General features: G+C 55.5%; 1 protein-coding gene across 6 annotated transcripts in view; it reads right to left on the bottom strand.

Annotated features, from left to right (window-relative positions):
• The window catches only part of KSR1 (kinase suppressor of ras 1), a 163,892-nt gene that overhangs the window by 21,904 nt on the left and 117,502 nt on the right, over positions 1–24,486 (bottom strand). For all 6 annotated transcript variants that reach the window (XM_047832108.1, XM_047832103.1, XM_047832107.1 and 3 more), the window contains 10 exons: positions 20,598–21,057; positions 18,421–18,425; positions 15,679–15,739; positions 11,243–11,326; positions 9,613–9,674; positions 9,405–9,511; positions 6,785–6,953; positions 2,497–2,551; positions 1,437–1,485; positions 266–645 (listed from right to left, as the gene is read on the bottom strand). In XM_047832108.1, coding sequence (XP_047688064.1) covers positions 266–645; positions 1,437–1,485; positions 2,497–2,551; positions 6,785–6,953; positions 9,405–9,511; positions 9,613–9,674; positions 11,243–11,326; positions 15,679–15,739; positions 18,421–18,425; positions 20,598–21,057 — 1,432 coding nt within the window. The remainder of the gene's footprint in view (positions 1–265; positions 646–1,436; positions 1,486–2,496; positions 2,552–6,784; positions 6,954–9,404; positions 9,512–9,612; positions 9,675–11,242; positions 11,327–15,678; positions 15,740–18,420; positions 18,426–20,597; positions 21,058–24,486) is intronic.

The following is a 24,486-nucleotide window of genomic DNA, read 5'->3' on the forward strand; positions in this document are numbered from 1 at the left end:
AACAGAAGGCGTGATAAGCATCTGTTTACAGTATATCCACCTTCGGGGAGAAGCACCCAGGCGGGGTGGGAGGAGACTAGCTTTCATCTTGTACCTTTCTGGAACACCTGATATTCTCTGTCCTTAGGCATCATTTTGTTTCTTTTGTTTTTTAATGTCAATGGGGTTATGTGGTGGGGAAATCAGACCCCGTTTTGGTTTTCCCTGTTGTACCTCTCCACATTAAGACCGCCACACAAATAACAGGGCCCCGGGGCGAGGTTACCTGGTGATGATGGCCAGATGGGGTGGGTTCATGCAGGCCCCCATGAAGAGCACCACGTTCTCATGCCGCGTCTGCCGGTAGTTCATCACCTCTTTCTTGAACAGCTTCAGGTGGTCCTGGTTGTGGCCGTCCATCTCCAGCAGGCGGATGGCCACCTCGCCGTGCCAGCGGCCTCGGTGCACGCGGCCCCAGCGGCCCTGCCCGATGGGCTCGCCCAGCTCCACCTGCTCAAAGGGGATGTCCCACTCCTGCAGGTACACGCTAGTCTGGCTGGCCTTGCGAGAGATGGGGCCCCGCCAGGGCCGGCGGGAGCTCGGCAAGTCGTCCACCTCGTCCTCGTCGTCCTCGGCCTCTGACTTGCCGGCCTCTGTCTCCTCGGCCTGGAAGGAGGGGGAAGGGATAGGGAGGGCCAGCAGAGCTGGGCTCAGCCAACTCGCCCTGCCCAGAGCCCCAACCAGGTAAGGGAAGAAAGAGGCAGGGGCTCTAGCCGCAGCTCTGCTCCGGCTTGCTGTGGCCAGGGGGCAGGTCACTTGGCCCTGTGGATGTCCTCATCCACAAGCTGTGGCACCTGGCCCAGGTGGGCCCCGAGGCCCTTCTCGCGAATCTCCAAGATCGACTGATGAATGACATCTAACCGCTAGGAAAGCAAATTAGCGTCCGCTGGCATAGATGAGTCCACCCCCATTTATCCTTTCTGGGCATTTCTTTGTTTAAACAGAGTTTCTGACTGTCCTCCGGGCAGAAATAAATCGGTCTAAACCCCAGTGCGTTGCTGGGAGCCCGGCTCGGTTGACACTTTGGCTCAAGGATGTAGACGGTGGTTTCTCGGCCCTGGCTCCAATCAGAATCACTTGGAGGGCTTTGACATCGTGGAGATGCCTGGCCCCAAGCCAGACTCACTGAACTAGAGTCTCCCAGGCTGGGCCCCAGGCCTCCGGGCTAGGGGTGGGAATCATGGGGATGAAGGGCTTACTTTAACCTCAAACAAAACAAAACAAAGAAGGTCTGCGCTCATCACTCTTTTAGGCTGTGCACCTGCTGCAGCGGGCTCCTGACGGGGCCCTTCCCAGGGCCCGGCGCCCACGCGCTCCCCACACCCCTAGGTGCGCAGAGACGAGGAGGAGGGGAGAGAGAAGGGACCATCTCCGGGCTGCGCGTCACCCGCACTCACCTCCCCTTCACGATCCTCCAACACGTCTGCTTTTGGCTGGTTGTCGAGCCTGAGAGTAAAACACGGTTTGTCAAGGAGACCCTGGCGGCGGGTCACTCTGCTCTCAACTGGGCAGGGCCCCATCGTGAGGTCCGAGGAAGGGCCACCAGGCCTGCATCCTTACTGTGACCCACTTGGCTGTGGGAAAGGCAGCCTGGAGGTCGTGGAGGCAGACAGGAGGCCAAAGACCAAACCCCATCTCCCTTCTTCGGCCTCAGCCTTCTTTAGACTAACCTGAGGGTGGTGGGGGACAAGGGGTGGGCAGGAACCACTGAGACCCTTTCAAACCTGGTGCCCAGTCAGGGGTTCTGAGCACAACGCGGGACTTGAAATCATACTTGAGAACCGGCTCTGTCACCTCCCGTGGGACTTCGTGCAATTTTTTTTTTTTTGAAAGATTATTTCTTTTGAGGGTGAGAGAGAGAAAACGAGTGGGAGAGGGGCAGAGGGAGAGGGAGAATCCCAAGCAGGACCCTCACTGTCAGCGAGGAGCCCAACGGGGGGCTCGATCCCACGAACAGAGAGATCATGGCCTGAACCCAAATCAAGACTCAGATGCTCAATTGCCGGAGCCACCCAGGCACCCCTAATGTCTTAACCCCTCCGTGGGGGCTTTCTCCTCTGTACAAGGATGACAACTACTTTAATACCTACCTCCACCAGGCTGAGCAGAGGGCTCAGCAGAGCCGGACGTGGAGAAAGGGCTCCATAAACAGGAGCTATTTTTAGTAGGCACCTCTAACTCTGAGTGGCCTCTGCCCACCTGTCTTGGGTTACAAGACTGCTCCAGGTTCACATATGTCCCTACCCAATGTTGACTACACCAACAGGAGACAGACAAAACCCTCTGGCCAAGGTCGGTGGTCCGGGGAGTGGGTGAGCCCAAGGAGTGCCCCCCGCTGGCTGGCCCAGAGCAGGAGCTCAGGGACTTAAAGGTGGAGTGGGAGGTGGTCAGGGATGTGGGTCCCCCTTTACCAGGTCTCCATGGGAAAGAAAGCGAACGCAGTGGGGGGATGCCTACCGGGTACTGTCTGCTGCCTCAGGGGACGGGGCCGCCTGCGGAAATGCGGAAATGTCTGCGGGAAACAAAAAGCAAACACAAAGCATGAGACCCCCTCCCCGCTGCCTCACGGACACGGTGCTTACCAAGTGCACGCAGCAGAACGGTGCCTCCCCGAGCAGCCAGCCCCTCCCAGCGCTGCACCTGTGAGCTCCAGGCCACTTCTCCTAAACCGGAACATGGACACAACCTCCACGGCACGTGGTTTTGCTCCCACAGCTCTGTGCAGGTACGCGATTGGGATTCCCCAGTCAACCCCAATTCCTTGTGGCCAAATGACCCCATATAAGCAAGCGGTAAAAGCAAACTGCGTATTATTTACATGGGGGTCAGACTCTCCATCTTGGCTCAAAGGCAGTAGCTGGTGCAACAATCCTCTGAAAGCAGTGAAACTCCTTCTGGGAGGCCAGCGGAGGCCCAGGGCAGGGCTTGCAGATGGCTCATTAGTGACACCTGGTGTCTGGCTCAGCTGCTGGAAATTTCTGGCAGGAGCCAGAGGCCCTGCCCCCTTGACTTCCGGGTGTGGTGTGGGCCGAGGGTGAAGCAGCTCTCAGGGGAGAGGAAGAAACGCACAGTCCACACCTCCTGGAACCCAAAGGTTGGGCAGGTGGGGCTGACCCTGAGCCTGGGGCTTTCCCAGTTTTAGCACTGAAAGTCCCACATCCGGGAACACCAGACAGACGGTCACCCCAGTGTGGAACCCCAAAAGCGTGGCTACTTCTGTGACCCTTCACTCCCTCCTCTTTTGCTCAGCAAAAGAAGAAAGACCGTAGGTGGCTGTGGCTGAGCTGTCAGCACCCTCTCCCTGCCTTCCAGGACAAAGAGCCCCCCAACTCAGCCATCAACGCCTCCCCCCACTTCAAGCTTTCTCTAAAGCTTTATCCAAGGCTACCTCTGAGGTCATCTGAATCGCCACATTCTGGGAGCTCACACCTGGAGAATCTGATAGAGGCTGTGAGCCTTCCTACCAGGGAAACGCACACATGCACCATTCCTGGGGGATCTGGGTCCTGGAAGCCTCGGCCAAGGCCCCCCAAGATACCACTACACTGTGTCCACAGACTGCCCAGGGCAGCCTGACCTTCCCACCCCTCCAACACAGCTCAAATATTTCCACAGAAGATAACACGTGCATAGGGGATGTCTCCACACCGCACCCCAAGTGGGAGGGAACAGCGTCTCTGAGGCCTCATGCTTTTCCTTAAACATTTAGAGTGTATTTTGCGTTCTGCTCCAAAATGTGTCCATGTTTGTTTTTAACAGGTATATAGTCCCTCTCCTTCCCCAACATATCTTCAAGGCAAGATGGATCCTTCTGGAAAAAGAGCCATGTTTTCCCAATGCTTTTGAGTACTCCCCTGCACACTGGGCCTTGAGCTGGTAACCAGGGAGGCTCTTAGAGAGGAGCCACAACAAAAATGGGGGTGAAACCACAGGGGCAGCTTGGAGAGCCTCCTGGGGGCAGTCTCAGGGCCCTGACCCCTGCCAGCCTGCTCACGCCCAGGCAAAGCCACACTAATAGTTCTGTAAGAACTTCACAAATGTTCCAAATCACTCCCCTAATGGAGCTGGGCTGGCAAACAGAAAAGCCTGGAATAACCAAAAGACCATGACGCCAAGACGGGCCTGTTTAACCTATGAGAAAAACAACTAGCTACAGTCCTTGTCTAAACACAGAGAGACTTCATATGGCTAAATTAAGAATTAAAGTTGCAGATTACTTATATGAATGCTTGTCACCCTCAACTGGAGAAATAAGTACTAACCACATGAATATGTGGGGGCATGAATATGGCCAAATGCGAAGGTTGGCACATAGTAGGTGTACAAAACAGTTTCTGTTGGAAGGGAATCAATTAGAAGAGACTGAAAGTTGTCGCCTTGAAAATTTCTAAAATAAAGCTGCATTCTACTTGATCGCCAGCAGATGGCGCCACGCAGCAACACTCAGGCAGGTGAAGCCCCAGCAAGTGAAGGCTGCAGACTTTCCCCAAATTGGCTTCCCTTTCTGTAAGCAGTTTCCTCTTCACGGTGTAGGAGAAGATATTGTAACAGGTGCCCATAAGGCATCAGCAAGAAGGTCTGTCCCTCCCTTCTGCAAACTGGATTTCCGCCACCTGTCAGTTGTGTGACCCTGGATAAGTTGCCTATAGTCTTTGTGCAACAGGCTGGACAGGATGGAGGCCAAGGTCCCTCCGGGCAAGTCACTGCCCCTGTGAAGGGCCCACCTCAAGCCTACCCACCCCGCTCCCTTTTCCCAGCTGTGATACACAGTCAGCTCTCAAAATAGGTGCATGTGAGGCTCAGGCACCATGGAGGTACCCGGGGGAAGGTATGCCCAGGTGGGCTGAACACAGGGGCCACAGCAAGGGCCAGTTAGTGGAACCATGCAAAGGACTCACCTGGAAAGATAAACTGTTGTCTATGATGAATGAAGTAGGCAGCTTTAAACAGAAGAGGAGGTGAGTCACACACACAGAACAGCAAATGCAGCGAAGGAGGAGGGGGGCCAGGCACGGGCTGCTTACGGGGTGGGGTGGGGCAGAACAGGGTGATCCATGCAGGAAGGAGAAAAAGAACTGGAAGGAAATGGGTGCTGGCAGGAGACCCCAGGAAGGAGCTTTCCCGGGAGGACTGGGGTTGGGAGCTCGTGGCCCCACTGCCGCAGAGACCTGGCTGACGGCATTCACCTCCCAGGCTCACTTCTCTGTGAAACGTGCAGGGGCCCAGAAGGGTGAAATACCGAAAAGGGAACTGTGCCGAGTGCAGAGGAATGGTCTCCACCCCCTTGGCCCCACATTCACCTCCAGAGGTGATGAGGCTTTAGCAAACTTTCTCACCATCCAAAACAGAACAAAAACCCACCTGTCTTCAGGGTCCCCCTGAAGGGGACGCGCTGGGGGGTCTGGACTCTGACACAGCTGTCGTGTTGTAAAACAGGGGTACCGGGCAGCCTTTCCCCATAAACTGATTCGCTCCCCCACAGTGAAAGCTGAGCGGCTCTGACTGACCTCACAAAACGGGCTTTTTCTGTGGCTATTGTTTTTCAAACAGGCCCTTCCTTTTAGAAAAACCCAAACTAGGCATTTAGCAAAAGACCCAGTTTCAGAGCATAATGACGGAGCAGAATGGGAGAGGAGGTCATTCTAATGGGGAGGGCGGGGTGGAGAGGGGTGTGCACAGGATGATGCAGGACAGAGCCAGCCAGCCAGCCAGGTGTGTGTTAAGGCGAAGGCACAGGCAAAAGAGAAGATTCTTACAAAATCTCGGTCTCCCAGCACCCCTAGAAGAAACCCCTGGTGAAACGGGCCCAGAGAGGCTGTCTGGCCTCCTGCAGGCTGCATGAGGGTCCCTCGGCACAGGAAAAGCTGTGCTTCTGTCCCCCCGGGCCTGGAGCCCCAAGGGCGAGGCCTGACCTGACCAGGCCCGGAGCAAACTGGAGTGTCCCAGTGGCTGCTTCCTCCTCTGGGTCTCTGCCATCCGAAATACGCGGAGGGCCAAGGCCAACTGCAAGGAGCTGCCAGGGTGGCCGAGGCCTAGGCTCATCCTGAAACAGGCGAGTGGGCCCCACTCTGCTTCTTGGAGATATGGGACACCCCAGGCCTGGCCGAGAGGAGGGAGACCCCGGCCGAACAGAGCCCGGGGCGGTGGCGGAGTCAGAGGTCAGCTCTAGCATGCACCTCCCCTGAGACTCAGTGTCCTCATCTGCACAGTGGGCATAACCTAACCCTAACTTCACAGGGTCTCTTACTTTATGGAAAAGGGAACAAAAGCTTCCCGTTAAGTAGCTTATTCAGATCACGGAGCAGGTAAGCAGCAGAGTCTGGGGCCTTCTGGGCCTGCCTCAGCTCCCTGGGCTGCCTGCCATGCTTCCTGGGAGCTCAGCAGCCCTGAGTGAACAGTGCCCACGAGAAGCCACCCCACACACGGGACGGCAGCGTGGGCTTGTGTCAAGACCCCAGGCCTTGGGCCAGACAGACTTCGCTTTGATCCTGGCTCTCTCTCACGTGGGCAAGCCACTTCCTCTGAGCCTCAGTGTCCCCATCTGTAACACGGGTACGAAAGCAGCACGTACATCAGAGCGCTCATCAGGTTTAAATACCGGAACGCACTTGAGTTTGGCACAGTGCCTGGCTCCCAGCAAATGCTCTTAGTGGCAGCAGCGTTTGACCTTGAGCCTGCTAGGGCGTGCCGAGAAGGGGTATCCCATCCCATCGTGAACGCACGCAAAGACCTGAGGGTGTGGTACCTGGGAAGTTGAACCTGCTGTCCCGCTGGCCGGGAGACGGGTTGGGGGGCGTCGTGGCACTGGATGGATTGGACGATGTCGGGAAGGGTGCCGGCGAGGAGGGCGTGGAGGACGTGGTGGAAGACGGGTTGCTGCTGGAGTCCAGGTGGTTCATGGCTGGAGGGTGCTCCTGCAGGACCAGAGACGCCAGAAGTGGGCAGGGACTGTCACTGCCCTACCCAGCCTGCTTCCCATCTCCCACGCTGGGGCCTTCCCCTCCCTGCCTAAAAACGAGGAGGTGCGCTCGGGGCATCCTGACGTTTTTACCTCATATTTGAGGGGATGATGGCACAGAGAGTCCCTCACCTCAGTGCCCATCCCCTAGGCGACCCCTGCTCATGCTTCTTCAGCTCAAACATACTTTCCTCCCAGGAGCCTTTCCTGAGCCCAGCGAGGACCACACTCCCCCTCATGCTCCCATAAAAGTTAGCACTTTTCATCAGGGCACTTGAACTACAGTTTGTCAAGGGAAGACATTTTGGATGGTTTTCTGCAGAATGTCCTGTGTGCCCTGTGAAGGCAGGGACCCTATTCATCATACCCCCCAGTGCCTGGCTCTGAGCCAAGCACATAGCAGGGTTTTTAAAATGAATTAAATTCAGCCTCCGATAAGTGTTTATTTAGTGTGTGGTGCACAGTGGTGTCTGATAAATGCTCCCCTCACTCTTCTGCAGACCTACTGGCTAGGACTGCCCAGTGGTTTGGGCCCTAGCAAGGTCAAAGGACCAGCTGAGAGAGGGCTACGGGGGAGTCAGCGTTCGGTGGGACCCTGGCCCCGACCCCTTTCCCAGACCCAAACTCCAATCCCTTGGTGGACAGGGTTGGAACTCCTTGGTCAAAAACACTGGGGCCAGGGTCACCCGGCTGGCTCAGCCAGGAGAACATGTGACTCTTGATCTCAAAGTTCTAAGTTCAAGCCTCATGTTGGAGGTAGAGATTACTTAAAAATAAATCTTAAAAAAAAAAAAAAAGAAAAAAAAAGTTGGGGCCAAGTTAGGTTAAATGCTCGGTTCATCAGGTTTTTCTTCCGCAGGCCCAAAGCGTCTGGGGTGTCCAGAGCACTCCAGAAGCTTCCAAAGCTATGCAGTGGGCCTCACAGTCCAGGGACAGCCGCCACCACTTGGTGCCATACGCGGGATGGGGAGGGAGCTGGGTCCACCGAGGTCCCATCCTATTCCTCAGGGCCAGGCCGGCCAGGGCAGGGGGAGGGACTACGAGGCAGACAATCCCAGCTCCCCCACTCAGCACCTGTGTGACTTCGTTCGAATCCCCCCACCTTCCCGAGCCACAGCGGTTCTCCATAAAATGGGGTACCAGCTGCTGCTTCACACGGTTTTTCACGTGTTCAGTGTTTGATATGAAGTTTTCCTCATGCTCACCGTGTGCCAGGCCCAGTGCAGGCATCAGGGAGCAGACAGGAGCAAGATGATGGCCCCGCCCTCCAGAGCACCCCTCCGCTGGGGAGACAGGCCGTCAGCCAGGGGTCCCTCAGCCCGCACTCGGGCAAGCCCTCCGTGAGGGTTGAGTGGTGTAAACGCCGAGGAGGGGGTCTCGGGCAGAGGGAACGGTGGGCACTGAAGCCCCGCGGTGTGAGCCAGGGCGGCTGGAGAAGAGGGTGGAAAGACAGGCTGGCCCCTGAGAGATACACAGGCCAAACGCACGGCCCTCAGCACAGCACCTCGGCACTCAGTAACAGTTAGCTCGTGTTATGGCCACAAACAGGGAAGGATGAGAGGCGGTCAGTGCCCTTGGTGACATAAGAGAAGGCACCACCCAGAACTCTATGGGGCCGGGGCCAAGCAGGTGCGTGCAGGAGGGCTTCATGCAGGAGGAGGGGCCCTGAGTGGGTTCCGGAAGAACTGACAGGGGGAGAGCGAGGGGGTATGGGGACACGGTGCAAATAGGGGTGCACCTGGTATTGCCGGAGAGCGGAGGGCAGACAAGAAAACAATGCTGGCAGGGTGGGAGTGGCAGGTCAGGGGCCCGGCATCCCTCCCGAGGAAATGCGCCTAATCTGTGACAGGCTGGACAACACACGCTGCTCCTGACAAACGAGTTCATTGCCCTGTTACCCTCACAACACCCTGTGAACGAAGCATTATCATCCCCACTTTACAAACTAGGAAACTGAGGCTCAGAGAGGTACGGGAATTTGCCCAAGGTCACAGAAGCAAGGAAGGGGACTCATCGGGACTGGAGCTCAGGTCTGTGGTCCTTCACCCCCACACCCCTATTCCTAGAGGGAATGTCACGGGCGGGGAAAACGCAATGACAGGTGGAGGGAGGCAGGAGACAAGGACAGGCAAATAAGAGAGGTCACCCCTGAGGCAGTGGCCTCCCTTGTTGGACAAGGAGATGTGGCCATGGTCCCTCCAGAACAGCACCTCCCCCCACCACCACCGTCCCAAGCTGCATCATCAGCCACACCACCTGCTTCTCTTCTTTCACGGCGAAAGATAGGATCCCTGAAGGCCACCCTCTGGTCCTGGACCCCAGATTTCACGCCCCCCTCCCGGCCGGATCTCTGCATTACAGGGAGGAGTCCAGGGCGAGAGGGGGGTTCTCCTGCCGCCCAGCGTACCTTCTTTGTCAGTGCTTTGGGGAGGGTTCCGAAATGGGGCTCAGCTGCTCTGTCCACCGGGTTGTTGATGTCCGAGGGGACAGATTCTGTCCTCCGAAGCCTAGGTTCTATTTAAAAAGAAAAAGGGGAACCATTAATAGAGAACAGACCAGGCAACAGAGGAGATTCCCCCCCAAATCCAGAAAGCAGAGAAGGGCAGAACACTCACGTGGAAGGAAGGATATTCTACAGGCAGGGGCTTCTTTTGTACACTTGTTGTGACACTTCAATCTGGTAAAGAAGGCAGGGTCAGTGCACGGAGGGTCACTCGGGGCTCCCAGGGCATCCACGGGGCCCTGAGCCTTGCCGGGCAGCTCTGCGCAACACCCACTCGTGACCGCCTCGATCGCCACAAATTCCTCAGCAAACATCACTGTCCATCTCACGTGGACAGTGTTAGCACGACCACGTTCCCACCGTTGTCTGCCTGATCTGCACAGCAGACAGTTTAAATCACACCCATTTAAACGCTGTGGGTCCCTAGTCTATCCCTCTCCTCTAAAGAAAGGGAGACCCTCCACCCACATTCAGAAAGCTGAAGACAAATCTGAACTTCCAAAACAAGAGAGAATCATAAGGAGGAGAATGTCTGCATTACCCAAGGATCCCAGAGATGCAAGGGGCGGTCCCTCCCGTTGCAGTCCAGCATGGGCCTCATGGTCAGACGGCCAGCATGGGCCAGAGTGCAAAGACCTCGACCCTCAGTTTGGTCTCACCTGCCCTACCACATCTCGGGGTTCTCAACGACTCAACGGGTTAACAGTTAGGGCCCTACCAACCTCACTCTACAATCGTAGGAGAGCGCGGGGCTGAGAGGGCACTCTGTGCTCTCCGCGTGAAAAGCATTACTTAAAAGGGAGCAGGAGGTCCCCGACTTAAAACCAGGAGCCACAGGAGACCTAGGCTGGCGGAAAGCTCTGGCGTCCTCTTGGTGGTCTGGGAATCATTGGGAAAACACAATTTATCCAACTGACATGCATGAGACCCGTCGCCTCTGGTCCGGCAGGAGCCCAAATGCTTGTACTCCACACACTAGCTCGGAATCTTGGAGCAAGCCCGGTAGACAAAGAGGCCTGGAATCATCTTCCCAGTTGTAAAAATGAGGCCCAGAGAGGGCAAGCATCTTGCCCCAGGTCACAAAGCAATGGAGGGCAGTGATCTGGGAGCAAAGACTCCAGGCCCATGCTCCGTAGGGTGAGGGTAGTTAGACAGTAGAGAACATTCTGCACCCCCCACACTGCTCCCTATCCTTGTCCTTCTGGCCTACCAGAAAGCACAATGGTACGAAACAAGAAAGTGAGATCTGTATACACTCTCCCTTAACTCTCTTCTGTGAATACCACTAGCCATCTCTGTTTTTTCCCACCGCCTGTCCCCTTCTCCCCATCTTGTGTACTAAGGCTAAGGCTAAATTTTGTGTAAGGCTAAACTTCAGAACTCCTTAGAGTTTCCAGAACGGCCTTCCCCTTCCTCGCCGATGTTGTGCAAGGTAAAAAGGCCTGGAATTCTTTCTTCCTGGGTCTCCCTGGTAAACTTCTGCTCATCCTTCAAAGCCCGCGTCAAATGTGCCCTTCTTCTGGGAATGTCTTGCTCGATGCGTCCTTAACCTCCCCCGAAAGGGCTGGTCACACCATGGTGTGCCGAATGGGGTCACAAATAGACCACAAATAGACGTACGAACTCTCAAAGGAGTTCCCTGGAATTCTGACTTAACCTCAGGCTAACAATCGAGTAGTAGCACTGTTACTAGCGCGTGGGGTTTCCACCCTCTCCCACCGCTCCCACCCTCCGCCCCTCACCTGCAGTGCTTGCATTTCACTCCAAACATCATGGTCTTCTGGCACACGTGGCAGACCTGCGACAGCCAAGACTTGGTGGAGAACCTACAAGCGGTGGACACCGGAAAATGTTCACGCGGCTGGGAGACCAGAGCCCGGACAGAACGGGGCCCCGGGGAGACCGGGAGACCGGGTTCCATCCCGGAGCCACCGGAACCCTCTCCCGGGGAGGGCAGGGACGCCCGGGGTCACTGCTCCCCCTGGGCATTCTGATTTCCCAGCCACAAAGTCCTCATTGCCCGACTCGTAAAGCGTGCACGCCAAGCGATTCCAGTCTTAGGAATTTATCCAACAGATACGCCTGCGGGTGTCAAACGATGTGCAGACGAGGTTACTCCTCGCAGCGTGTTTGCAGCAGTAAAAGGCTACAAACGGGGGCGTGTGGGTGGCTCGGTTGGTTGGGTGACTGACTCTTGATGTCAGCTCAGATCGTGATCTCAAGGTTCACGGGATCGAATCCCGCGTCGGGTTCTGCGCGGACAGTGTGGAGCCCGCTTGGGATTCTCTCTCGCGCTCCTCTGTCCCTCTCCCACTTGCTCTCTCTCTCAAAATAAATAATAAGCAAACTTTAAAAAAAAAAAAAAGACTATAAACAACCTATGCTGTTTAGTGTATCGGCGACTGACTGTGTACAGGCCGGTCCGATCACACAATGGGACGCCATGAGGCCAGAAAATAAGAAAGCTCTTTTTTGTGCAAATATGGAATGATCTCCAAATTACATTATCAGGGGGAAAAGTACTACATGACCCCATTTATATGAAATTCAAAGACAGGGGCGCCTGAGTGGCTCAGTTGGTTGAGTGTCTGACTTCGGCTCAGGTCATGATCTCGCGGCCAGTGAGTTCAAGCCCCGCGTCGGGCTCTGGGCTGACAGCTCAGAGCCTGGAGCCTGTTTCGGATTCTGTGTCTCCCTCTCTCTCTCTGACCCTCCCCCGTTCATACTGTCTCTCTCTCTGTCTCAAAAATAAATAAATGTTAAAAAAATTTAAAAAAAATTTCAAATACAGAAAAAGTAACTTATGATGACAAATGAACAGTCGCCTCTGGGTGGTAGTGCTATCAAGGGCCAAAGGTCAATTCTGGAGGGGGCTGGAATGCTCTGAATCTTCACCTGTGTGGTACACATGGGTGTGTGCATATGTAAAAATTTGTGCACTCAGCACTATGGAAATGATGCCTCCGTTAAAAAAGATTTTTTTTTAATATTTATTTTTGAAAGAGAGAGATACAGCATGAACAGGGGAGGGGCAGAGAGAGAGGGAGACACAGAATCCGAAGCAGGCTCCGGGCTCCGAGCCGGCAGCACAGAGCCCGACGCGGGGCTTGAACTCACAAAACAAGATCATATACTGAACCCAAGTTGGACGTTTAACTGACTGAATCACCCAGGCGCCCCCCTTTTTTTAAAAAAAATTTTAACGTTTATTTTTGTGTGAGAGAGAGAGAAAGCATGAACAGGGGAGGGGCAGAGAGAGCGCGAGACATAGAATCTGAAGACGCCTCCATTTTTAAAAGAAAAAAAAAGCGAAGGGTAGAACAGTGTCAATAATATACGTAGTATTTGGTGAAAACAGAAAAAGGAGGCCAAAAAATATACATATGTATTTGCTTGTATAAAAATTATCTCCAACTGCCCAGATCTGCCTACAGGGGGACCTAGAAGGCTGGGGACAGCAGGAGAGGACTGTGTACATAGCCGCCCTTCTCTACCTCTTGAATTCTGAATGTATTTCAATCCAAAGTAAATCAAAACTTAAAAAATTTAAAACCCACAAAAGATAGACCGGAAGGATGGATGGGGGTTGAGCGGGTGGTGTCCTCCGGAGAAAGTCTAAGGCGGTCCACAGGGTGGGGAGGCCTAAGGGTGGAAAGAACTCACTTTTTTTTTTTGGAGGATTTTTCAAAGCGTGGAGTATCATAGGAGCAACAGAACAAACAGCAACAGTATTTGGGGAAGGGTTTGTAATGCATCCATAAAACATGAGCTCACTCAATTCTTACAACTACGCCTGGGGAGTTAGACGGGTCTGAGATTCTCAGTACACAGGCAAGGGAACCAGAGAAGTCAGGGGACTTTCCCGAGGCCACACACCGGGAAGCTACGAGGCAGGGTCTGGACCCCAGGGGCCTCCACATAGAGTGTGAGGGCTCCTCTGAGAGACCACTGGGGCAGAGCAGGAGAGAAAGAGCATGGGCTTTGGGGTCAGCCTGCACTGGAGAATCCTACCACCTATGGGCTGTGGGATGCCTCAGGGCCTCTGCAAATGCGGCCAACATGTGCACCTCGCAGGGACCTGGGGAGATCACATATGCGAATACATAGTGCCCAGAGGGTTACAGTCTCCACCCAGACAAGATGGGTGCTTTCAGGCACTAGAACAAAGGCACCCATGTGCTTAAAGGGCCTTTTTTTTTTTTTTTTTTTTTTAGTTTTTTTAAATTTATTTTGAGAGAGACAGAATCCCAAGCGGGCTCCATCTGCACTGCCAGCATAGAGCCCAACATGGGGCTTGAACTCACGAACTGTGAGACCATGGCCTGAGCTGAAATCGAGAGTCAGATGCTTAACGGACCGAGCCACCCAGGTGCCCCCCTACCCCATGAAGTGCCTTTTAGGGAGCCCTGATCCTGCCTCCCTGGGATCCACATACTCTCTCTGGGCTTTAATCTCCTCTCATGCCAAAAGCAGGGATTAGGGAGCAGCTCAGCGGTATCTGAGACGACCTCCACCAGGGTAATCATGAAAACAGGGCAAAATGGTGGTGAGATCCGGGCCCGAGAAGAGACAAGTGCTAGGAAGGGGTGTGGGGTGTGGGGTAAAAGCCTTCCCAGACCAGGGAAGAGCCACAGACAGCTTCCCCCTCCCCCCACAGGATTAGACCAAAACACTTTAGATCTTCTTAGAGAGGCCTGGAACACAGGTTTAAAAAAACCCAGAAGGTGGGGCAGTGACGTCACCAGGGTGGGGCAGCCTGGCAACATGAGACAAGGGGACTGCTGCTGCCCTAGCTGGAGGGCAGCTTCTGCTGCCCCAGGTGGAAGGAAGCGGCAGCCCGGGAAACACTCAGGGGCGAGCTGACACAGCCCACATCCTCTGTGAAGGCAGGTGCACCCAAAGACAAAAGAAACAGCTGATCCCGGCGTGCCCCAGATCCTGGCCGACACGGGCCCCTCTCGGGCTAAGGCCTGTGCTTGTCCACCAAGTGCTCCCCGGTGCCGGACACGTGAAACCCAGGTGCACATCACCCCACTGTATCCTCATCACAGGACGGGGAGGAAGTCTTGTTTGCGGGGGCGGGGGGAAACTGAGGCTCAGAGAGATTACTGGCGTGCAACCCACGGAGGCAGAATGGGTAGGGTTCTCGTCCTGTGCTGAGCGGCTCTCTCACATCCTGGGAGCCTTGGGTACAGATGAGGGAGGCCCTGGGACCTGCACTCGAAGGGCCTGTCCCGACTGTCAGCCAGGCCCTCTCGTCGGTGGTACTCTAGCGCCTGGGGACCAGCCCTTGACGAGTCTCCGGGTGTCTGGGTGCCATCCAGGGGACACGATCCCTATCTTACTGGCAGCACGACCTCAGGCAAATTGCTCAGGTCCTCGGAGCCACAGCCGGGTCTCCACCTCTGGGCAAGAGTTCCAGGCTGGCCTCCCAGGCTGGACGGTAGCTCACGCTCCCGGGGGAGATGAGAGGCCCTGCGAAGTTGCAAAGCTCTCAACAAGCGTGCCCTGCTGTGCTCACGGCAGGCTTTCGCAAGGGACGGCCAGAGCGCAGGCATCCCGAGGCACCCTTCTGCTGGTTGTCCGGGCTGGGGAGATGCCGTGCACACCTACTGTTGGTGCCACACACCAGCTCCACGAGTGTTGAGGCCACGCCTTCCGGCCAGGCCACGTCACGGGCCCATCTCAGCCTATGCCAGCTCACACCAGCACCAGCGCGACTAGGAGTTGTGAGAAATCCAGACTGCTAAGCAGAGAACTTTAGGGATGGGGCCTGGGGTTTGGAGCTTCAAAGCTCCACGGGCTCTGATGCGTGGCCGGGTGTGGGCCCGACGCGATCAGGTGCTGGACCCGCAGGAAGCTCTCGGCTCCTCCTCCGGGAGACTGTGAGCCTGTTTCTCCTGGGACCCGTGTTCTCCCTCAGCAGGGTGAGGAAGAGACACATAGAGGGGTCGGGGAGGACCCACAAGTCCATACGACCGCTGGTGACAGGCAGGGCTTCCAGGTGGGTGCAGGGCTATGTTCATAGAGGTGATGGACAGACCAGAGGCAAAGAGTCCCGGAGAAACAGGCATCAGGACAGACCGCCCCCCCCCCCCCCCCCCGCAATGAGGAGCATGGTACATGCAGGTCTCAGCCCAGCTGTGCCCCATCCCTGTTCCAGACTGGCTGGACCTACCTGTGAGTCACCGACAGCCCGATGTCCCTTCGTACCATCTGTGGGGATCCGTACGGGAGATCTGCAGGGAAAGAGGCCAGGTCGAGCAGGCTGAGGAAGCTTGTGCCTAGGACCTTCTAGATCAGAGATCACAGGCCGGGTGGGTGCGGGGACTCCCTGAACAGTAGGTAAATGTTTCCCTGAACGTTCAAAACAAGGACAGGCCAGGTAGACCAGGGCAGCGTGGTGACCCTCATGCCCGGCCTTCTTCTCCTATGAACGTTGCTGCCTGGCCCCCACAGATGGTTCAGAAACCACCGCCGTGTGGCTTCTGGCTGCAGTGGAAGGCAGGCTTGAAGGGAGGGCTGCAGGCAGAGCAAAGCTGAGGACAGAAGTCTCCGCCTACACCCCGTCCCACAAGAATCCACAGGTCACTGGCTTGCAAGGGCTAACTTCTGGTCACTTCCTATTTAGTGGGTAGGAGCGGTGCGGCCCTTGGCAGAGGATTTGAGACTGGTTAGCTATACAGCACATCTGGTACCCTTCCAGCCAGAAGCACCTGGAGACTTCTGCTCTGCGGACCACCAGTGCCTGATCTTGGCGGGTAGAGCAAGGACGACGTGGAGTTTTACCATGCTCCCAGGTGGCCCGGCCCCACCAGCCGCTGGGGAAGTCTCAGGCAACGAGCCCTGAGATGAGCATTCTGTCTGCCTTCCCACGGGGCACCCTGGGCTCTCCCTGTCCTAATCCTGGGCTTTCCCCATCAGAGTAGCATCCTCCCAGTGTTTACAGCATTACAGGTTGGGCATCAAGGAGCAGCAGGAAGCAACCACTCCATCCACAGGCAGCCCATGTGTCCCACTGCCCTTCTGCCCCTCCTCCACCAGTGCACCCCCTCTCCTCCCCTCCCCCACCCCTTCCCGCTTCTGCCCCCCTCCACCTATGCATCCCCTCCCCCACCTGTGCACCCCCTCCCCTCCCCCACCCCCTCCTGCTTCTGTCCCCTCTCCACCTGTGCACCCCCCTCCTGCCCCTCCTCCACCTGTGTACCCCTTCCCCTCCCCCCTCCCGCTTCTGCCCCTCCTAAGAGCTGCCTATCTCCTCCTGGGGGTGGTTCTCAGAGACCATGGATGGGCTTCAGGGGTTCTGGGAATCCTCTGGACTGGTAAGCAGAACTTTGTGGGCTTTTCCCTGGAAAGAAGGTCTAAACTTTTATCCAGTTATCAACAGGAACCATACCCCAGAAAGGTCAGGAACATGGCGCTTGAGGGATCTCTAGCTGTCTCCTGTCCTTAGAGTCAGCAACATCCCTGCACCCCCTGTCCCCATGTGCTGGCCTGGCACACACCTCCTCCTCCCACACCAAGGGGAGTTTGATCAGGACCAAAAAGCCCTTTCCTGCTCCCTGATGATTCAGGAACCCACCATCACACCCCTCAGGGCTCTCTCTGGCACGCCTGCCCTGGGGCTGACTTGTCCCAACTCCCTTCTGGGATCCCCTTCACTGTGAGCAGCCAAGGCCATCAAAGCATATGGGTCTAACAGGGGTTAGGCCGCCAACCCAAGAGAAACAGACTATGGAAAAATGAGATTTCAACCATGTATCTTTGAACACAACCCATGACCGACTTGTAATGAGCTGCGGTCGTAGGATAGGAGGGAGGGGAGACAGCACACGAGCTAGGCATCGACCGCCCCTGATCCAGACAAAATACTCACCCTGAAGACCCTGCTCTGCCTCTGGCAAGCTGGGCAGGCAGTCTCCCTGCCGCGGTCCCTGCACTACAACAGCAGCCAGGAGGATGACAGGACCAGGCTGCCCCAGAGATGCAGGGGCTGGATTCTCCTCCAAGGTTCCGGGAGGGGCCCTGAAGTCTGCACCCGTGCCCTGGGGAAGGGGCCTCACTCCTTGCTCACCCCATGCCTCCCTGGTGGTCCCACGGCCAGCTTCATCTTGGTGTAGCTGTGGCCTGCTACCCCTGCCTCATCACTAAGGCCCTGCTGACAGCTTCATCACTCTGCTTCGCCAGCTCAGGACGAAAGTAAGCTATTTTGCTCAGGCAAGACCCAGACGTCTCTGCATTTCCACTGTGCCAATTAAAAGGCTCCAGAGGCATGGCTGGTGCCCTCTGCTCTGACTCAGGAGAGAAGCCCTACAGCACAGCCATGTGCAAGGACCTGCTCCCACCCTGCAGGTGGAGGGGCAGGAAAAGCGATCTGGGGCTGCCCGGGCTTCTTCCTCCCCTCCCAAAGGGGCATTTCTATCCGCACCCCCCAATCTCTCGGGGCTGCATTCAGAGCCAAGCCACATTATTGCCCCTGGGGCTATTCCTCTCCCAAAGTGGGGGGTCCCCTGACATCAGCTGGGTTCTGAGGACGGCTAACATCCACTTGCTACCAGACAGATTGCGTGTCTCTCTGGGCTACCAAAGCAGCTCAGCAGACAAGGCTCCCTGCCAGAGGTCACCTGTGGGGATGGCAGGGTGCAGATGGGGCCTGAGGAGGAACTGCCCACAGCCCATGGCAACGTCAAGGTCCCTGCTTCGCAGAGAGCAGCTCCTGGCTGGGCTGAGACCACCTCGTGACATCCTAAGGCCACCTGTCCTAGAGCTATTTCCTGGGGCGGTTCCCAGCATCTCTGCTTCTGGGTGGTGGAAAGGCTGACTGGACTGAGAGAGGGTCAAAGAAATCCACCCCTGACGGGGACAGCAGCACAAACACGACTCCCGGGTGGCAGAGGGGATGAAAATGAATCACTCTTACCAAACCTGCAGGAGACAAAAAAGAGAAAAAGTGGGATGATGTCACCGTGCTGGCTCAGTGTGTTCCCCAGAACATCACTCACTGGGAGGGAGCGGGCAACGTCCTCAGGTAAGGACATTGAGCCCCTGGGGCATGGGGCCAGACTATGGGCACGGTTCCTCGATGGGAAGGGCTAGAAGTGCCCTCCCTGGGCCCCCTTGTGGGCACAGAAGTTACTCCTGCGCTCCCACGCTGCACGCTCTTGTCCATCAGCTTATCTACGCCTCGCCAGCCACGCAGCACCGTATGGTGTGCTCCGTTTCACAACTGAGGAAACAGGCTCACGGTCTCTGAGATCACCTCCCGCAAGCGGGGACACCTCGGGTGTCCAGAGCCCCGCAGGGAGGGGTGCTCAGGGTCAAGGCAGGAGAAGGGGAAGTGGCTGGAGTAGGAGGGCGAGGAGAACAGAAAGGGGTCCCCAAGGAGGGCCAGGTGGAACGTGTCCTGAGCAAGCTCGTCCCAGGGGATGCCGCTGGCCCAGCGACAAAGAAAGCTGGGGAAGACGCAGGCCACCCGGGGCCGCCCTATGGGCTCACTGAGTGTCCACAGTGCTAGTTCTAGTGGCTCTGTGTGGACTCGACTCAGAATCCCAGGGTGACGCCCAGCTCACCAGCTATGGGATGTGAGTGGCGCCATCTGCCTGAGGCTCAGTTCTGTGCCCAGACCCCTCCGGATGCTCCTCTCAGGGGAAAATGAGACACAGGTGCACTGGGTTTACCCACCGAGATGCCCTCTGATGACCCACTTCCATGTGTCCACATGGTAATCATACTGGGCTCTTTGGGAGAAGAGGACCCAGAAGGGGCGGAAGGCTGCAGTCCCTTCTGGGGAGGGGGCAGGGGACCAGGCCCCAGCAGGATGGGCTGACCGGGGGTGTCTGGGTGGGTCACAGCATGCATTCTTCTCCTTGGGTGACATACTCAAAACCATCAGAGATGTCCAGGGCCCATCCCATACGGGACCCAAGACAGCCTTCACTGGACAGGGGGAGCCAGCCCACCCAAGACCAGAAACGGAGAGCACATGTCAGGAAAAAAAGCCTGGACTCAGAGGTACAGGAAGGTAGGAGGCACCCAGAGAAAGCTCCCTCCTTCCCCTCTGCCCCGCCCACAAGGGTACACTGACAAGGGCAATTTTTGTAACAGCCAAACTGACAAGGACCTGAAGGTCGTCCTTCAGGAGGGGAGGAGTTAAACTATACAATGAAATGATACGAAAAAGTTAAAAAGATGAGGTAGCTCGAATAATTATAGGTATACACAAAAGCGATAACCTGTTTAGCTCTGAAAGGGGAATGGGGGTGGCCAACGAAAAATGGTGGGGGTAACTTCACACTGTCTACCCTACAGTGACAAACAACATGTGCTACAAAGCGTCTGCATCTTGGACCACGCGACACTTAGTACCTATTTAAGTATATAAATTAAGAAAAATTTTTACAGAAAGAGTAAAGTACTTTAAGATGTGGGGACATGACATTCTCAGAGATAAGAAGTTAAAAAAACTAGGTTATAGAACAGAGCCCATAGTATTTGATAATCATCAGAGATTTCAGCCAGATATTCTAGTTCTCTCCATCTGGGCACATGGGAGAATTGACATTGCTAGGTTGCTTTGTTTGAGTAGGGTCACAAATGGTGAGTGGAACTTGTAGGAAAAGAGCGTTTAACTGTTAGTGTTTAACATGTAAAATTCTTTCTTCCTCTGCCCTAGTGGAATGTTCCAGACAATGATCCAGAAAGTGGCTGTTCTGTCAGCCTGGGATCTAGAATGAGGCCAACCCATGATGGACAGGTAGCATAAGCAAGAAAGAAATTTTTGTTGTTTTAAGATGTACAGAGCTAGGGGCTATTTGTTACTGCAGCATAACCCGGTCTATCCTGATACATGGCACCGTGTGTGTGTGTGTGTGTGTGTGTGTGTGTGTGTGTGCGCGCGCACGCGCGTGCGTCCGTTTATATCCAGAAGGAACCTAGCAGGATTCAGTCCCCACTGTTAACGTAGCCTAGAGAGTGGACTTTGCACGCTTCCATGTTGATTTTATTTGTCCTTTTAAAATAAAGCCTGTGTTACCTTTGTAACAAGAAAGCCATAGGCAGAACTGGCAAACTAAGCCCCAGCCTGGCAGGAACACTCACCTCATTGGGGAGACCTCGTCAATGCGGTTCCCCAGCTGAGACTCATGGGACTTGCTCCGGGTGAGCGTGGGGAAGCTGGGCAGCAGCTGAAAGACCTTGCGGCTGGGCGGGGGCGGCGTCCGGGGTGGCTTCAGCTTGGTGTGCCTTCGCAGCTGGGGCGTGGTCGGCGGGGTGATGAAGCTGTGCAGGGCGCGGGGGGTCAGCCGGCCGCTGGCGTGCAGGGGGATACAGGTGTCCGCGAGGCCCTCACAGGGGCCTGGGGTCGGGGAGTCCGAGGTGGGCAGAGCCGACACGGAGATGGAGCGTGGGCCCTGGGCACCGCTGCCCATTCTGCCCAGCTGGGTGCTCCCTGGGGGCCAGGGCGGGCCGGCTGGCGGGAGGGTGTCCGCGGAAGGCCCCGAGCCACTTTCCCGCCGGGCGTCCAATGAACTCCAGCCTGAGTCATCTTTGTGCTCCCCTCCTGTGGGCCAAGAAGTCGAGTCACAGATGACTGGAGCTAGAGAGATTTACAGGTGAGGTGGCCGGGGCCCAGAGAGGGTAACACCTTGTCCAATGCTGCACAGTTCCTTACCAGAAGGCTTCAGCTACCAGCCTTCGTAAAGGCCTTCTCATGCACACATGTCATTGCCCGTGTTATCTGTGACTCAAGGGCACCAGCACAGATGTCACTGTCCCCATTTTATAGAGGGGAAATGAGGCCCAGAGAGAGAATGGCTTGTCCAGGGTTCTTGCTGGCAAGTCTGTGGGGAGTAAGCCAGGACACCCAACCCAAAAATGGGTGACCTCAGAGAGGGAAGTGGTAACTGATCTTTAAGAGTCAGGAAAGGGAAGCTGGGATGTGGGAAAGGGATAACTCCATGTCAAGTAAATTCAGGGGCGCCTGGGTGGCTTAGTTGATTAAGCGTCCGATTTCGGCTCAGCTCATGATGTCACAGTCCGTGGGTTCGAGCCCTGTGTCGGGCTCTGTGCTGACAGCTCAGAACCCGGAGTCTGGTTCAGATTCTGTGTCTCCCTCTCTCTCTGCCCCTCCATAGCTCACACTCTGTCTCTCTCTCAAAAATAAAATATTAAACATTAAAAAATTTTTTTAAAGAAAAAAAAATTCAAACATCAGGAAAGGGGTGTCCCAACCTTCAACAGTAATCTTCCCTGGGAATTTGCTGGGAAAGAGATCCAATGAGGAAAGGGTCAATAGCCACTTCTTTCTGAGAGGCTGTCCTTTTGGCCGCCCACACAGTTGGCCCTGGAGACCTTGGGGCTCTGTGCAGTTCCAGCTCAATGGCACAGTCTGTCTGTTCGTTCAAGCACATGCTGGACGTCAAGGCATGAAAAAGACATTCACTGTGCTTGAAGGGTCCAAAGAGGGGACAGCAGTGTGCTGAGACAGAGCTGTCTGGGCACTGGGGGAATATGAGGAGAACGCTAAACAGCCCGGAGGGCTTCCCAGAGGAGGAGGAGCCTAGGCTGAGCCAGCTAGAGAAGAAGGTGAAGCAGGTGTACTGGGCAGAGGGAACAGCACGTGCAAAGGCAGGGAACACACGGCACCTTCTGGGAACTACAGAGTTCCCTGTGCCTTGAGAGGTCAGGACAAGCCAGGGAGAAGCAAGAGATGAGGTCGGAGGGTCAGTCCCCCCCGGGGCCAGCTCAGGAGGGGTCTCGGAGGGCTCGCTAAGGACTCTAGGTTTGTGCTTACAGGGGATGAGGAGACTCCAGAGGGTTGGGGGCAGAGAGAAAGGAGCCCATAATCAGACACCCTGCTGCGGGGAAGGAAAAGACACCTGCCTCCAGTGAGTGGAAAGTACAGGAAGGCAGATTTTGACTCCAGACAAAATGAACTTCCACACTGGAGTTATTCTACTTTGTGCTTTGTACCCTGACTCAGGCAGGGCCACGTGAGGCCGCGGAGATTCAGAGAGGCCACATGCACTGCCGAGGTCAGGCAGCCCTCGATCCCGACCGCAGCACTAGGCCTCCTCCCACGAGGCCGTCCATTCTGAACAACCTACAAATCCGGCCCAGCCTTGCGAGGTAAAGAGCTCTCGGTCATCAGAGGTGGCCAAGCCCACGCGGCCATTTATCTGGCACAGTGGAGGGAAGCGACCTTCGAGACTCTCAGGGTTTCTTGTACATTCCCTCCGTCTTCAAGGACCCTTCCTCCTACCTTACTACATGGTGACTTTCTCTTCATGAATCAACTCGGCAGAGTGAGATACTCGGCCTGTGTGTGTGCTCCTTGTGTTTGCTCCCAGAGAACCGTAGCCATGACTTACACTGTAACTTACACAGTGGCCTACGGGAGGCGCTGGCATGCCTGTCACTGAAGGGATGAAAAAATGGCCAAGTCCGCCACCCAAGGAAACAAGCCCCAAATTCTTCAGTTTGCCATTTTTTAAATAATTTTTTTTTTAACTTTTTAACTTATTTTTTGAGAGACAGCGGGAGCGGGGTAGGGGCAGAGAGAGGGAGACAGAGGATCCGAAGTGGGCCCTGCACAGACAGGCTGAGAACAGCAAGCCTGATGCGGGGCTGGAACTCACAGACCGCAAGATCATGACCGGAGCCAAAGTCTGATGTTCAACTGACTGAGCCACCCAGGCACCACTGCCCTTTTTCTTTTTTTTAATGTGAGAGAGAGAGGGGGTGGGGGGAGAGGAACAGAGGAAAAGAAAGAGAGAATCTTAAGCAGGCTGCATGCTCGGCATGGAGCCCGACATGGGGCTTGATCCCATGACCCTGGGATCATGACCTGAGCCGCAAGTAAGAGTTGGATGCTCAACTGACTATGCCATCCAGGTGGTCCTAATTTACCCATTTTTAATCACCGCTGCTTTGAGCCAGCTCAGGGATGGCAAATGGGTCTTGACATGCATGCCAACGCCAGTTAACCAGCAGTGGCTCTTGAGAAGGACTCCGGAGTCACTCAGCAGGAAGAACCTGGGTGTGATTAGCAATGTGAGCTACAGACGAAGGATAGGAAGTATCAGCAGGAATGATCTCCCCTGTTCATCAGCCTCTGGCACAGAGAACCATCCTTCACTCACCTTTCTTAAGACCAGTGACCACAAGGCAAGTGGCTTCAACATTTTGTAGGACTCCTCGAGCCTCATACTGAAAAGAACACTAATATATGCCAGGCTCTGGTCTAAGCGCTCGACCTTAACTCAGTTCCTCCTCACAACGCTATGAGAGAATGTTGTTATTACCTCCATTGTACAGATGAGGAAACTGAGGCACGGTGGGGTTAAGAAACAGACCAAGGTCCCACGGATTCTAAGAGTGCTGAGCCCAGGCAGGCAGAATCCACAGTCCACCTTTATGGCAGCTAGACTGCTCTAGGTGCAATCAAGACTGATCGCATGATCTGAGACACTGGGCAATCGTGGTATCCACCTAGGCCCCAGAAGATTCCCTGGAGGTTTGGCCACCACTGGGCAGACCCACTGGGGTGAGGTGTGGCCAGGACCCTCTTGGGGACGTGGGGGTACCACAGCTGAAACCAGACGAGAAGGACACGGAAAAGACCCCCTCCTCCCCATAGGCCTCCTCCGGGGCATGGTAGAAAAAGCACCCTCTGAGGAAGAAACCCGAGTTCGAAGCCCAGCCCTGCCACGTGCCAGCCGTGGGACCCTGGACAATTCACCCAATGCTTCCGATGGTCTAGCTACAACAGGCACTTACCACCACCGCTGAGAAGGGTGTCGCCACATACACGTCAAGCGCCTGACTCAATAAATTTAGGGCCTGAGGAGTCAGTGGTCTCCCTATCTTGGCACCCAGGACGGGCAGACAGGAACCTTCCTAATACAAATGGGTCACCATCCCTCAACGGCTGGTGCCTCCACAGTTCTTTACCATTTGGGCACAGGGAGGGAAGGCTGACGAGTCACCC

Source organism: Prionailurus viverrinus, chromosome E1, assembly GCF_022837055.1.
Source record: "Prionailurus viverrinus isolate Anna chromosome E1, UM_Priviv_1.0, whole genome shotgun sequence".
Lineage (NCBI taxonomy): Eukaryota > Metazoa > Chordata > Mammalia > Carnivora > Felidae > Prionailurus > Prionailurus viverrinus.